Here is a 16,638-nt window from a genome sequence, read left to right on the forward strand (position 1 = left end):
ATTACATTTCAAACTTTCAGAAAAGAAATTATCCCCAGAGAAGTTAGAAAAGGCACTGGGTTAGCATGTAAGCCAGATATTGAAAATGTGGAAAGGTAAGTCAATGTATTTATTGCCATTTTCTCAAAATATTCAGTGACCTCTTTTTTCTGTGATATTAACAATTACAATGTCATTAAATTTTATGACTGTAGTCTAAGTTCATAGCACCTGTTTTAATGTTATTGTTCACAGTCTCTTTTTGTGTTTCAGATTTTTTGTTTAAATTCTTGGTTATTGGAAATGCAGGAACTGGCAAGTCTTGCTTGCTTCATCAGTTTATTGAAAAAAAATGTAAGTGACATCCACGGTCAATGCTCCTTTTATGTCGTCTTCTGAGAGCATGCTCCTACACAAATTTGTTTATGGCAAAACTTCTGAATATGTTTTCAGGAAGAAAGTTGTAGTTTACAAATATTTTTAAATGACAGTAAAAGTTTATGTTATTAAATGTTTAGTAATCTGATTTTTTATTTAGCACTTCAGTTTCATAGTGGGTCATTGTTCATGATGTAGTAAATTGTCCTGTACATTTTCCAGATACTAAAATACCTTATAATGCTGTGGAATTCCATTTCCTGACAAGGAGTGGCCCAATAACCCTAGTTGTACATTTTGGATAAAGTAGTGTTTGGGCCCCAGTGGCCTTGTATTGTCATTAAGGCAGCTGTTGTCATCAATCCTGTTTTACAGGTAAAGAAACAGGTAGTGATTGTACATGTGAGACTCAAACCCAGGCCTTTTGCCCACAGAAATATCTTTCACCATTGACTTGCCCCATGTTGTAAGGGAAGTTACATTTTGTATTCCAAACTATTGTAAAACATGGTGGGTTTGAAAGGCCCTTAAAACGTACCATTCTTTTATAATTATCTGAAGAGTTCTGGAGAATGACCTGTCTATATTACTATAGTCAGGTGAAGGCACAAAAACAGAATTAATTTCATTTAATGAAGTTCATCCTAAGTAAGGGTGTGTGAGATATGTTAGATGGTGGGTAAAATGCACACAGAGAGTGTCCTGAGAAAGAGCTCAAAGAGTAAGATTCTAGAATGTTTTCTGCTGCTTCCATTTCCATCGACCAGGAGCTCATTGGAGTCTCTGTGTGGTGACAGAGACCCAGTGTGGCTTAGTCACGGAGCCAGTGCCCACTGCGTTAACAAGCGTTCATCTGCTGGGTGGGCCCAGGGTTCTGAACCAGTCACTCAGACGTTGTATTGTTCCGTCTCAGCAGAGGGGACGCTGGCCAGGACGCTGGCCTGAGCAGGCGCTCTCCCCACACATCCTCCCTTTGCTTCTCATGACCACAGCGACGGTATTTCTCTCCGCCGTGTGTTAACCTGGCTGTTAGTTGGCACCTTTGGAGGCGTTTCCTCCCAGGCTGGCCCACTAGCTGGGTGCTGGTGAAAGTCCAGGATGAGACAGCCTGCTGGACTCAAACCCTTTCCTACCCAGGTCCCCAGGAAGCAGGGAACACAGCTGTCAGATGATTTCTGGTGCAATTAAATTTCATCCTATGGTGATAAACTATAAACCAGTCAGTGGACTGTGTAGCCAGGATGTTTGTTTTATCCCTTTTTATCATCACAGATATTTTCTTTTATAGACAGCTTATTCCAGTTGGGTTTGGCAAACTACATATTTTGCCTGCATCCCTGCCCATTTAGACAGTATTGATTTTGCCAACAAATTCATTCCAAATGATTGCCACACACAGTGCTGAAGTTCATGAAAACTCAACAGCTGTAATAATTGCATCGAGGTCTTGGTTTGGGGAGGGGGTGGTATTTGCATTTTTTTACTCTATCTTTTCCTCTTTTTCCCTTAATCTTTGGTATCCATCAAGTTTCCTTCTTGGGCTACAGTGCTTTTCCTTCCCTTTACTTTTTTTTGTTCAGAATATTTGTCCAAATAGCTGAAACCATCATTGGCCGAGTTGCAGTCTGTCACTGGGCAGTAAGCCTCTCAAGATGGTGCCCAGTATTTTGTGCAGTTACCATTCTTGAGAACCTTAACAGTGGTCGGGTAGATATGGTTTCATGTGGCAGGGTCACCAAGCGTTGGCTTTAAAATATATGGCTTGTTTAGGGGTTTTGAGAAAAAACTTGATTGGCTCTTTGAGAACAGAAACTGTATGTATTCTGTTTAAAGCAGTGAGTGCTTTTTATCATTTTATGTTTGGAGAAATGAATGGCATAAGTAAATTACATTTTCTATTGACTTAACTCTTGATTTGAATGTTGGTTGTTTAAATTTATAAGTTGTTACCTTAATGTCCTAAAATTAAATTTCTTTTTCTTTTGCAGTCAAAGATGACTCAAATCATACTATAGGAGTGGAATTTGGTTCAAAGATAATAAATGTTGGTGGTAAATATGTAAAGTTACAGATATGGGACACAGCAGGCCAAGAACGATTCAGGTAGCTTTTTCTCTAACTTAATAATAATATTTGAAAACTTGGTTTGAAATAATCAATTATGGTCTCTTAATGTATATAATCCCCTCCTCCCCACCACAGGTTTTAGAAACTTCACCTGTGAAAGCTTTAAGACAAGCTAAAACTCCATTTTTCTCCATTCAGCATTGATTTATGGAAGAATACATTAGAATAGTGGTCCCCAACCTTTCTGGCACCAGGGACTGGTTTCACAGAAGACAGTTTTTCTACAGACGAGGAGGGGGTATGGTTTAGGTGGTAATGTGAGCGATGGGAAGTGATGGGGAGTGGCAGATGAAACTTCACTGGCTGGCCCACCAGTTATATCCTGCTATATGCCCTGGGGGTTAGGGAATCACTTCCAAATGAACATTTTCTAATTTGGAGGATAATTTATTCTTTGAGACCTAGTGGCACATTAGGAGGTTATAGCATTGCACATTAAGAATTTTTTAAATCTCTTTGGGGGTTGGTTTTGCTTTACATTAAACAGTCAGAATACCAGACCACCTGACCTGCCTCTTGAGAAACCTGTATGGAGGTCAGGAAGAAACAGTTAGAACTGGACATGGAACAACAGACTGGTTCCAAATAGGAAAAGGAGTACACCAAGGCTGTCTATTGTCACCCTGCTTATTTAACTTATATGCAGAGGACATCATGAGAAACGCTGGGCTGGAAGAAGCACAAGCTGGAATCAAGATTGCCAGGAGAAATATCAATAACCTCAGATATGCAGATGACACCACCTTTATGGCAGAAAATGAAGAGGAACTAAGAAGACTCTTGATGAAAGAGGAGAGTGAAAAAGTTGGCTTAAAGCTCAACATTCAGAAAACAAAGATCATAGCATCTGGTCCCATCACTTCATGGGAAATAGATGGGGAAACAGTGTCAGACTTTATTTTTGGGGGGCTTCAAAATCACTGCAGATGGTGATTCCAGTTATGGTCTCTTAATGTATATAATCCCCTCCTCCCCACCCGCTTACTCCTTTGAAGGAAAGTTATGACCAACCTAGATAGCATATTCAAAAGCAGAGACATTACTTTGTCAACAAAAGTCCGTCTAGTCAAGGCTATGGTTTTTCCTGTGGTCATGTATGGATGTGAGAATTGGACTGTGAGCACCAAAGAATTGATACTTTTGAACTGTGGTGTTGGAGAAGAGTCTTGAGAGTCCCTGGGACTGCAAGGAGATCCAACCAGTCCATTCTGAAGGAGATCAGTCCTGGGCATTCATTGGAAGGACTGATGCAAAGCTGAAACTCCAATACTTTGGCCACATTATGCGAAGAGTTGACTCATTGGAAAAGACTCTGATGCTGGGAGGGATTGGAGGCAGGAGAAGGGGACAACAGAGGATGAGATGGCTGGATGGCATCACTGACTCGATGGACATGAGTTTGGGTAAACGACAGGGAGGCCTGGCATGCTGTGATTCACAGGGTCGCAAAGAGTCAGACATGACTGAGCAACTGAACTGAACTGAAAACAGTCCACAAAATATTCTCTCCTTAGCACTTTCGTTACACTCAAGTCATAATCAAAATTTGGAATAATAACTGCCAGATGACTGCAGATAAGTTCCGTGTTTGATATTCCATAACTACTGAAGTGGGCTCAGTGGTAAACGATCCCCCTGCAGGAGGTGTGGGTTCAGTCCCTGGGTAGGGAAGATCCCCTGGAGAAGGAAATGGCAACCCACTCCAGTATTCTTGCCTGGAAAAATCCCATAGACAAAGGAGCCTGGCAGGCTACAATTCATGGGTTCACAAAAGAATCAGACACAACTTAAACACTAAACAACAACTAATAACTGCTAAAGCAGGAAAGTAGATTAATATTCTGGTTGTGTTTTTTGAGTTAGTACAGAAAGTCAAACAAAAGATATTCACAATTTCAAAATTCAGTTAAATAAAATTCAATCCTAGTGCAAGAATTTCACTTAAAAAGTCAGGTATAGTATTTTAAATGCTTAATAATTGTTTGCTTCAAAAAGTATCATAACTAGACTTCAAGCAAGAATACAAAGCTACAGTAATCAAAGCAGCATGGCATTGCACCGAAACAGACATGTGGATCAACAGAACAGAACAGAGAGCCTAGGAGTAAATCCACACAGTTAACCTTCCACAAAGATGGCAAGAATATACAGCAGAGAAAAGACAGTCTCGTCAATAAGTGGTGCTGGGAAAAGGGGACAGCCTCACGTAAAAGAATGAAATTAAAACATTCTCTAACACTGTGCACAAAAACAAACTCAAAAGGGATTAAAGACCTAAATGTGAGACCAGATACTATAAAACTTCTACAGGAAAATAGAGGTAGAATACTCTCTGACATAAGTCACAGCAGTATTTTTTGGATCCATGTCCTAAAATAATGGAAATAAAAGCAAAAATTTTTTAAATGGGACCTAATTAAACTTAAAAGCTTTTCCACAGCAAAGTGAACCATAAACAAAGCAAAAAGACAACCTACAGACTGGGAGAAAATACTTGCAGATGATACGACTGACAAGGGATTACTAAATTCCAAAATACACAAACTCATACAGTTCAATATTTTAAAAACCCGATCAAAAAAATGGGGAGAAAACCTAAATAGGCATTTCTCCAAAGAAGACATACAGAGGACCAATAGGCACATGAATAAATGTTCAACATTGCTAACTATTAGAGAAATGGAAATCAAAACTACAGTGAGATATCACCTCACACTTGTCAGAATGGCCATCACAAAAAATCTACAAACAGCAAATGCTGAGGAAGGTGTGGAAAGGAAGGAACCCTCCTATGCTGCTGGCCGGAATGTAAGTTGGTGCAGACACTAAGGAGAACAGTGTGGAGATTCCTGAAAAAACTAAAAGTAGGGGCCCATTAGAGGGCAGGGTTAAGTGAAGCAAGGACTAGAAGGATGGGAGTTAATTGAAAGCTGCTGACCCTTATCTCTTCCCCCACATCCTCTTAGTTACTGACAGCCAGGTGTGTGTGTCTCAGGCAGAGGAAATGATTCTTCTCCACAGAAAAACAGCCACAAGGAAAAGGCTTAAAGGTACTAACATTTTGATTTCCCCAATGAAATAGCCCAATCTCTGTCCAGCCATCTCACAGTGGAGCCCCCCAATCCCACACATAAAGAGCATCTTTTACACGTTGGTATTCCTTGCTCAATATAAATGATCCATGGATCACCAGATATGTGAAGAAAGCTTCTAAAATAAAGAGCCCAAAATAAGTAAGAACTTTCAGGGAATAGACAAAAACTAAAAACTACTGTGTCCTCACAAGTAAGAGTAAAGTTTGCATCAAGGAAATAAAATTTAAATTTAAAAAGAGAAATTAAAATCATGTATTGAATAGAGTAATACTCTTCCAGAAAGTTAAACAATAAACTCAAGGTGAGAAAGAGAAGAGACAACATAGAGGATCATCCAGAGTTAGTCCAGGAAGGCCAAGACCTGACCAGTAACGCCTTCCTGAAGGCAGAGGAGGAGACGAAAGAATAAAAGCAACAGTTGAAGATTTTCCACAGAAGGAAATGAGTCTATAAAATTCCATCTTATACCAAACACAGATGAGGCCAGGGTCTGCCATGTGAAATCTCAGAACGCCAGAGGTGGGCTGGAGATACCAGAGATTCTGAGAGGGAAAAGCAGGCACATCTCAAGGATCACTATGACCATTGCACTGGGCTTTTCAGCAGCAGCAGTTGAAAGCTGGAAGATAATTACAACCTTGACTTCAAAACTCAACATGAAAATGTTTTTCCAACCTAAAATTGTACACTCAGCCAGACTCTCCATTAAGTATGAGAGTGAAATCAGAGTGTCTCCAGTGATACAACACGGAGTGGGCTGTAGAGCAGAGGGAGGAAGCAGGGGCCAAGGTAGAGGGGAAGGGCAGGCGGCACTGGGTCATCTGTCCGTGAAGCTGTGTGGCCCAGACGGGCTGTGTCATGAAAGAGGAGGAGGAAGAGGCACTGGTGAAGCAGCTTCTGAGAAGTCTGGGTACAAAAGAATCCCCTTTGGAACAGTAGCAGGAGCATCCTGCTGCCTGCACCATGCTTGTTCAAGACGGGAAGTGCCAAGCATATTTTATTCTGCCCCTGGGAAAATCTAATTAACAGGGAAAGAGTCATGATTCAGGCGAGTGCTTACTGAAGGAAGACTCCAGGAGGTTGTGAGAATGGACGTGATGTACCTGGGTGGGCACTCAGTTCAGACTGGTGTGCCCCCAGGAGGGAGGGAGCATGAGCTGCACCGCTGGGCCTGGGGCAGGGCGTGCAAAGGTCCCCTCAGTTCTGCGGGGGCCTCCCCCACTCCATGAGGGGCACACTCATCCCCAGCCTCATGGCCCCACCTCCTTATCAATACTGTGATACGGTTTTGGACAGAACAGCCCTTTGTGTCTGCTTTCAAATGTCGGTGTATCATTTCTCTTTAGAGCGGTTTCTGTCATTGTATTGCAGTTGTCAAGGCAAAAAATGGGTGTTTTGCATGGGAGGCTGCTGCTCATGAGCAAGGGCTCTGCTCCCGTGAAAGTAAAAGCCTGTAACTCTTCCAGGTCTGTGACAAGAAGCTACTACAGAGGCGCAGCGGGGGCACTGCTCGTCTACGACAGTACCAGGTAATAACACCCCTGCTCAGCCTGTGCTCCCTGGGGTCTGCACCTCCCCATAGGCCGCTGGTGTGTCAGCAGACAGCAGAGGTGGGACTCAGCAAGACCTTCCGCCCTTTCCCTGAGGGTCTTGCAGGTTTTCAGAGCACCCCTTTACCATGTGAAACATGTTCCCAAGTTTCAGACGGATAAAGTATCTCCAGTGTCATTGTGTTTCCTTAAGGTTCACAGCTTGAAGCTTTGCATGTGGTAAATTGTTAGTAATTGTCCTCCATCAAGCACGGGCTCTATGCTGCGATGGTCTGAGTTCAAATCCTGGTTCCTGTCCCAAAGCAGTGTGAGCCCTCTGGACTGTAGTTTCCTTGTCTGTTCCACTGAGTCATGATGACCACATAATACTCGTGAGGCTGTTGGGTGGTTAAATTAGTTCCTATAAAGCTCTTGGCCCATCTTAAGGATCTGAGTGCACTGTCCTGCATGTAGCTGTCACCTTGGTTTCACAATTAAATTTAATTAAAAATTCAGTTCCTTGGTCGGTCCTTAGAACATACGAGGATTTTGCCCTTAGATAAGAGCTGAACACAGTCCTGGAGGCAGACAGACCTGGTCAAGTCCTGGCTCTGCGTGTGTGACTTTGGGCAACTTAACTAGTCTCTCTGGGCCTCAGGTTTCTCGTGTAAATGGGAGATGATAAGAGTGTGTCACAAAGAATCAGTGTGATAAATTCCTGTGAAACAAAGGACCATCATGTTGCACGGATTCGTCAAGTGACAGCAGTTAGCCTTAGGTCTTGCTCGCATGTTGTGTGAACCAAGACCCCAGTAAATACTGCACCCTGCTTGGGGAAACAACAGGTGGCAAGCTGACTCGCTGTGGCATCGCCCTGGAAACAAGGCGGAACACACCCTTAGCATGTGGTATGCTCTTGGGGCACCCAGGTCCTCTGAGCGCTTTGAAGGTTGTGGGCACTGCCCTGCGTGTGTAGAGGCGGTCTGAGTGGTGTGAGTGACTGGAAAGAGTTGCTAGCTTTATAAAATACATGTACTGTTCTCACAATCTTATATTACGCAGCCGAGAAACCTACAATGCGCTTACTAATTGGTTAACAGATGCCCGAATGCTCGCGAGCCAGAACATCGTCATCATCCTCTGCGGGAACAAGAAGGACTTGGACACCGATCGGGAAGTCACTTTCCTGGAGGCCTCCCGATTTGCTCAGGAAAATGGCAAGTGGCCTTTGACCTGTCACAGCTACTGGAGGTTTAAGATGAAGCTGTATTTAGGGAGTGTGAAACCTCCTGTTGTTTTTATTAGACATTTAGATATTTAGCATATTTTCACCCTGTTGCATTGTGCCTGCAGAGGTTGCTATGATGATAAAAGCTAATCTCTCTGCATTGTGATGGTGTTTCAGTTTAGGATCTTTAATATCACAGCTCTTGGTTTGAAGTGAAAATTATAACAATTTTTAAAGGCCCTAATCAGATAATGTTATCATTTTTAAAATGAAATTTGAAGCTAAGTTGGTGAAATATTAGCTCTAAATAGAAAGTGAAGCAGTAGATGAGATACTGGACTTACTGGCTTTATTTTGCTTACATTAAATTTAAGTCATTTGGCTAAAGATGCCTTTGAAACTTGCTGAATTTTTATTTAGAATACATAAGGATGACATATAAAATGAATGATTCCTTATAGACAGCAGAATGACGAGAATTCAGACATTTTAAAATAACTTTAATTTTTAGAACCAGTCAGGAAATAAAATACCGCTAATAGCAACTTTCAATGGGACAAACAGGTTTTCTGCTAAGAAAATAAGCATGCAATAAAAACATAAGCCCTTATGAGTTTGTAAAGAAGCTGTTTAGAAATATGTAAGCTTAGAATTTTAATGTTCAAAAGGAATTTCTCTATCATTTACATGCACTCATTTTTACTAATAAGGAAACAAGTGTTTGGGGAGGTTGTGGTTTGCTCACAAAAGCAAGGAGAGAGGCCTTCCCCTGGGTGAGTGACTGCCCGGTGGAAAGCGGAGGGCTCGTTCGTATAAGATCTCTCACTGTCAGGGACCACACACCATGTGGCCCCAGATGCCAGCACTTGCAGGCTGTATCTGTGGTGACCTGAAGCCCGTTGGAACGGAAGTTGCTGCTTTGTCTCATGTCAGCAGCTGGGTGCCTTCAGCCAGCCTGCTTCCCTACCAGCGTCCTGCTTGCTTAGTTTCTTCTTCAACACACTAAGTGCTAGCACACACTGCTAGTTACTTTTCAGAAAAAGTTGGAATTCTTTTAAGACTTAAAAAATATGTATGTATTGACATTTATTGATTTTATATTTGCAGAAATACCTGGTTATAAGGACAAAATTCTATTTTGTCTGCTAAGAGAATAATATATTAAGCATGTAGTTATGAGTTGAATAATTGTGGTTATCTTCTAAATATGGCTTCATGTTTTGTTTGATGTTGATTTTAGAGCTGATGTTTCTGGAAACGAGTGCACTAACAGGGGAGAACGTGGAAGAGGCCTTTGTACAGTGTGCAAGAAAAATACTTAACAAAATTGAATCAGGTAAGAACTTCCCATTAATAAACTTTGCTTTAGCACATTCTCCTCTCTAGCTCAGTAGTGTCACTTTTCAGTATTTCCAGGAGTGATTTGGTCATGGAGTTTCCTCTCTCTACCTGCCGACCTGCAGTGGCCTCTTAGGGGTTTGAAGGTCTTGTCTGCACTGGAGGTGGAAGCTCAGGCCTCCTTCGCAGGGACTTCTTCAGCTGTGTGGTGGCAGGGAAGCAGCTGTGTGACGGGAAATGAGTTATGGGCACCTCGCTTAATGCTGCTGGTTACAGATCAGGCATCGTGGAAAATTTGTTTCTGAAGCTGACTGAGCATGTCACAGTAATAACCTGTCTCATTATTGTTCTACTTGTTGCTTCAGTGAAAATAAGTTTAAAACAACCCTACTATAGGCAGCTGACAAAATAATATGTAATCATTTATTAGAGTTAATTTTTATTTAAATATCACCAAAATCACATGTGGGCATTACATTTTTAATTGATTCATTTAACTGAATGCCTATTCTTTTCAGGTGCTAGGATACAAAAGTAAATTAATCCCAACCCTTGCCCTCAAGAAACTGCCTTTCAAGGGAAACACTCAAAATATAATTATAACACAGTGTGGTGACTGCAGTAACTGAGAAGTACACCGGATCTTGGGGCCACACAAAGGAGAGCCTGCTTGTTTAGGAGGTGATATCAGGAAGAGCTTCTAGGAAGAGACACTGACTGAGCTCAGGCTTTCAAAGTGTGAGCAGGAGGAACCGGGCATGAGGGCGGGAAGGAGGGTAGGCCATCAGAGGGGCAGCATGAATGGAGATTGGGGGGAAAGTTGCAGTTACTAGAAGAGAAAGACCACAGTGGAGAATGGCAGGAGAGAAGACTGAGGAGAGGCAGCAGCCAGGCCAGTGATCTTCACCCAGGCTCGAACTTTGCTCCGTGGGTGACTGAGTCTCCACCTTGGCTGGACGCAAGAGTCGCCTGGGATACATACAACTTTTAATTCTAGGCCCCACCTCTGGAGATGCTGAGTTAAGATCTCAGCATCATCATTTTAAAAAACTGTCCCGTGTGATTCTCATATTCTCCCAAGATAGAGGACCACTGCTGCAGGGCTGAGAAGCCACTTGAGGGTGGGAGGCAGAGAGTGATATGGTCAGGTTGTGGCTGCAGACACATGGTGTGTGTAGGCATTCACATCAGTGACGGACCAGAGCCCAGGACTGATGGCCAGGATACCAACCGAGGCATGTTTGAGTAATTCAAGAAAAGATGCCTGATTAAAGCTGTAACAAGGATGTGGAAGCAGAGATGAAGAGACATAGATGAATCTAAGAAACATGTTGGCAGTGGCATCCTGACTCAGATGCTAAATAGCAGGGCAGGGCCTTTTGACTTTGTGGGGTATTGGAAGAGCAGGGATCAGAAGAGGGGAGGAGCCACAGGTAACTCTGTGTCACAGCTGGATAGCTCAGTGATGAGATGGCAGAACCAGAGGAGAAGCCAGTTCATGCGAATCAGGATGGTTGTGTTTTGAAATGTTCCCTGGGTGGCATCACTGGAACAGGCACAGGGCGTCATCCAGGAACCTGTGGGAAGAACCCAGCTGGTGGTGCCCACTTGGGAGCCGTCGGTCTATAGGAGTAGGTGCACCTGGGGAAGGAATGTGATCCCACAGAGAGCAGTGAAGAATGGGCAGAGCAGTGGCCAGAACAGAGCCTTGGACGGAAGGATGAGAGAAGGGGGTGAAAGGTCAGAGATACAGGAAGATACCCAGGAACATGAGTGTCACCTGTGCCCACATTCAACCAGAAGGTTGTTCATTATCAAATACATGGGAGGAAAGTCTCGTAAGCTAAGACTGGAGCTGAAAAGTGTCCCTGGGGTGGGCAAGAGGAAGTCACTAGTCATCTTTACCAGCAGAATGATGCAGGGAGGAGATGGAGCAACTGAGCACAGAGGAGATGAGGAAGCAGAGCCTGGGTGCCTCCCTGGAGGAGGAGACAGAGGGTTAATTTAACATGAGAGGTTTCAGGAGTGGAAGAAGTCTTAGCACCTGTAAATGCTGAGGGAGAAGAGAGAGGAAGGTAAGGGAGAGAACGTGAGAGGGGAACTGACAGAGAGGGTGGGGCAGGGAAGGTGGTGGGAGAATGTTGGGGCCCAGACCTCTGGTCTCAGCAGAAAGAGAGGTGCTCCATCCCTCTGTGGGCTTTTGGTCTGAACACAGCAACAAAATAGTTACTCAACTTGGTACAGTACTGTTACTTTTTTAAAGAGCCTGTAGCATAAGTAGTTAACATTAAAATTGGCATTGTGTTGAGTACAATCAGGCTCAACTTATTTAGATTACCTTCCCCCTTTGGTATCCACCCATGAAGACAGTGCATATAAGTTAACACACATAAAACTTTCAAGATCTTTTTCTCCTAAAACCATCAAAATCATAATTACATCAAGTGAAAAAAATATACAGATGTGTTAGAATTCTTCAGCAGTACTTTTTCATTGTAATCTTCTAAATAGGCAGTATATTCATATGGTTCAAAAACCTTTATTTTCTCTACCACTTTATACAGAAACGTTAGCATACTGTACATTCTGCACTTACTGTGCCTACCCATCATTACAAGTCAGCATTAGAGATGTCCACATACGCGTTGTGCCACTGTATATATACATGCAGTGTGTATGTGTAATATTCAATTTGGTATATTGCCATAATTTACCTAACCAGTCTGCCTTGGACATTTGAGTTGTTGCCAGATGTTACAAACAACGTTGCAGTAAATAACGTTTTGTATATCATTTCACATGTGTGTGAGTGTATATGTAAGATAAATTCCCAGAAATGGAGTTGTTGGGTCAAAGAACATAGGCATTTGGAATTTATGTAGAGGCTGTCAGATTCCTCCTTTCAAGCTTGAGGCAGTTTATCATCCCACTCGTATGAATGAAGGTGTTTTATTTCACTAAAGCCATGTCCACAGGGTGTATTATCATGTTTGGGTCTTTACCAGTCTCATAGTAAAGAATGGTATCTTTGTGGTTTCATTTCAATGCTTTTTGTATGCATAATATATTCACATAATTCCAGATTCAAGTAAAGAGGATACAATGAAAGTCACCCTCTATTTCCCTCCTCTCCTATCCCCTAGCATCTAGAGCTCTTTCTTGAAGTCAGCTACAATTACCAGTTTATGTACCCATCCAAAGATATTTTTATGCCCATGTAAGCAAATATGTGTGTATTTTTCCTTTTTATTCAAAATAATGTTTTATATATACAGTGTCTGCACTTTGTGGTTTTCACTTAATATATTTTGGGGATCACAGAAACATAAAAACTTTTTCTAAAGATTTACTTGATCCTCAGGTGAGCTGGACCCAGAAAGAATGGGCTCAGGTATCCAGTACGGAGATGCGGCCTTGAGACAGCTGCGGTCCCCGCGCCGTGCCCAGGCCCCGAGCGCGCAGGAGTGTGGCTGCTGAGGCAGCTCAGGCGCGCAGGTAGGTGCCCACATTGCAGCAGTCCTGTCGCCCTCAGACCTGTCCTCTGTTTCCCACCCAGAGCCCTACACAGGCTTAAAAGGGGAGGTTGTCGTTGCTTTTTGAAGGTGCATTATGAAAAGGAGAGGTGATTGCATAACTAAAAGTTTATTCTCAGCAGTGGAATACACATTCTTCTCAAGCTCACATGGAACACTCATCAAAACAGACCACACCCTAGGCCATAAAACACACCTGAAGACATTTAAAAGAACAGAAGTCATTCCATGTCTTCTCTCAGAGCACAGTGAAATAAAACTAGAAATCTGTAGTTGGAAGATAACTGGGAAATCCAGAAATGTGAGTATTAAGCAGCATGCTGCTGCTGCTGCTAAGTTGCTTCAGTCGTGTCCGACTCTGTGCGACCCCATAGACGGCAGCCCACCAGGCTCCCCCGTCCCTGGGATTCTCCAGGCAAGAGTACTGGAGTGGGTTGCCATTTCCTTCTCCAGTGCATGAAAGTGAAAAGTGAAAGGGAAGTTGCTCAGTCGTGTCCAACTCTTAGCGACCCCATGGACTGCAGCCTACCAGGCTCCTCCATCCATGGGATTTTCCAGGCAAGAGTACTGGAGCATACTTCTAAATAATAAATGGGTCAAAGAAGAAGTCTCAAGAGAAATTTAATAGTATTTTGAACTAAATGAAAAAAACACAACTTATCAAAATTTGGGGGAGATTCAACACAAATAGTACTTAGAGTAAAATTTGTAGCATTGCAGGCATGTATTAGAAAAGAAGAAAGATCTAAATATAATCATATGTGTCCTCCATAAAAAACTAGAAAAAGAAGAACAAATGAAATCCAAAGTAGAAAGAAGAAAAGAAATAATAAAAATTAGATCAGGAAATCAATAGAAAAAATTTAGTGAAACCAAAGTTGGTTCCTTGAAAAAATACAGTAAAGTCAGTGACTAGCCAGGCCAAAAAAAAAAAAAAAAAAAACCCAATATAAACTACTAATATCAGAAATGAAAGCAGGGACATCACTGCAGATTCTATGGACTTTGAAAGGATAATAAAGGAACACTATGAACAACTCTGTGCCCAAAAATTTGATAACGTAGACGAAATAAACCAATTCTGTCAAAGACAGAATTTGCCAAAACTCAACAAGAAGAAACAGATAATGTGAATAAGGCCTATATCTGTTTTAAAGAACTTGAACCATTAACTAGTAACCTTCCAAAACAGAACGTACCAGACCCAGATGGCTCCACTGGTGACTTCTTCCAAACATTTAAAGAAGAGATTATACCAGGTCTCTGCAGTCTTGTTCACAGAACAAAAGCAGACAGAACACTTCGTAACGCATTCTATGAGGCCAGTGTTATCTTAATCCCAAAGCCAGACAGAGACATTAGAAGAAAAGAAAACTATAAACTAGTATCTCCTGTAAACATAGATTCTGTAAACACAGAAATTCTCAACACAATAGTAGATTGAATCCAGCAATGTATAAAAAGAATTACATACTTCCAAGTGGGATTTATCCCAGATATACAAGACTGGTTCAACATTCCATAATCAATTAATGTAATCATCACATCAACAGGGAACAAAAATCACATGATTTCATCAAGAGATGTAGAAAAATCAGTTGACAAGTTCCAATATTCTTTTGCAATGAGAACTCTCAGTGAACTAGGAATAGTGGGGAATCACCTCAACTTAGTAAAGTCTAAAATCAGACCTAATGGGGAGAAAGTTGGAGCTTTTTTTTTTTTTTTTTTAATTTATTTATTATTTTTTAATTTTATTTTATTTTTAAACTTTACATAATTGTATTAGTTTTGCCAAATATCAAAATCAATATCAGGTACAAGGCAAGATTGTGCCCTGTCAGCACTCCTTTTCAGCATCAAACCAGGAGTCCTAGCTGATGCAGTAAGAAAAGGAAATAAAAGGTATACAGATTGGGAAGGAAGAAATTAACTAACTTTGCTGGCAGATGACATGATTATGTAGAGAATCCGAAAGAATCCACAAACCCCCATGTAAGTGATTATACATTAATAGCACAGTTGCAAGATACGAGATTAATATACAAAAGTCCGTCACTTTTCTGTATCCCAGCAGTGAACAAGTGCAATCTGAACTGAAAAACACAATACCATTTACGTTAGTTTCCCCAAAAGGGAAATACTTAGGCAGAACTCTTAACAACATCTGTATGAGGAAAACCAAACTGATTCTGAAGTTTATGTGGAGAAAAGACAAAAGACCCCTAATAGCCAACACAGTACTGAGCGAGAAGAACAAAATTGAAGGACTGTCACTACCCAGCTTCAAAGCACTGTAGAGCTATTGTAGTCAAGACAGTATGGTATTGGTGAAATAAGAGATCAGTGGGACAGAATAGAGAGCCCAGAAATAGACCCATACCCTGATGTTTGACAAAGGAGCAAAGGCAGTAACGGTGAAGCAGAAATAGTCTTTTCAACAAACGGTCCTGAAACAATTGGCCACCCATATGCAAAAAATGAATCTAGACATCAGACCTTATACCCTTTACAAAAACTAGCTCAAAATGAGTCATAGATCTAAAGTAAAATGCAAAATCATAAAACTCATAGAACATAAAATGAGAGAAAATGTAGATGTCCTTGAGTATTTTGATGATTTTTTAGATACAACACTAAAGATACAATCCATGAAAGAAGTAATTGGTAAGCTGAACTTCATGTACAAAAGACAGTGTCAACAGAATTAGTAGACAAGCTACACACCAGGACAAAATGTTTACAAAAGACATATCTGATAATTGTTACGGTAAATATACAAAGAATTCTTAAAACTCAACAGTAAGAAAGAAAACAAACCCAATTTAAAAATGGACCAAAGACCTTAACAGATACCTTGCCAAGGAAGGTATCCAGATGGCAGTAAGTACAGGAAAAGATACTTCATAAATGAGCTGTCACTGCTGCTGCTCCTGCTAAGTCACTTTAGTCGTGTCTGACTCTGTGCGACCCCATAGATGGCATCCCACCAGGCTCCCCTGTCCCTGGGATTCTCCAGCCAAGAACACTGGAGTTCTTAACAGATACCTTGCCAAGGAAGGTATCCAGATGGCAGTAAGTACAGGAAAAGATACTTCATAAATGAGCTGTGACTACAAGCCTATTAGAATGGCCAAAATCTAAGACAGTGATAGCAGCAAATGCTGGTGAGGATGTAGAGCAATAGAAATTCTCTTTCATTGCTGGTAAGAGTACAAAATGGTGCAGCTACTTTGGAAGACAGTTTGACATTTTCTTATAAAACTAAGCATATTCTTACTATATAATCTGCAGTCTCACTGCTTGGTATTTACACAAAGTATTTGAAAACTCATGTCCACACAAATACCCTCACATGGATGCTTATAGCAGCATTGTTCATAATTGCCAAAACTTGCAAACAAATAGGATGTACTTCAGAAGTCAAATGG

The 16,638-nt window shown here is 41.5% G+C and overlaps 1 protein-coding gene across 4 annotated transcripts in view; it reads left to right on the forward strand.

Moving 5' to 3' along the window:
* Window positions 1-16,638, forward strand: part of RAB4A (RAB4A, member RAS oncogene family) — a 72,021-nt gene that overhangs the window by 23,754 nt on the left and 31,629 nt on the right. For all 4 annotated transcript variants that reach the window (XM_070364646.1, XM_070364645.1, XM_070364647.1 and 1 more), the window contains exons 2-7: window positions 253-333; window positions 2,346-2,460; window positions 7,046-7,108; window positions 8,171-8,325; window positions 9,577-9,672; window positions 13,036-13,169. In XM_070364646.1, coding sequence (XP_070220747.1) covers window positions 253-333; window positions 2,346-2,460; window positions 7,046-7,108; window positions 8,171-8,325; window positions 9,577-9,672; window positions 13,036-13,151 — 626 coding nt within the window. In that variant the 3' untranslated portion in view covers window positions 13,152-13,169. The remainder of the gene's footprint in view (window positions 1-252; window positions 334-2,345; window positions 2,461-7,045; window positions 7,109-8,170; window positions 8,326-9,576; window positions 9,673-13,035; window positions 13,170-16,638) is intronic.

This window comes from Bos mutus, chromosome 28, assembly GCF_027580195.1.
Source record: "Bos mutus isolate GX-2022 chromosome 28, NWIPB_WYAK_1.1, whole genome shotgun sequence".
In the NCBI taxonomy this organism is placed as follows: domain Eukaryota; kingdom Metazoa; phylum Chordata; class Mammalia; order Artiodactyla; family Bovidae; genus Bos; species Bos mutus.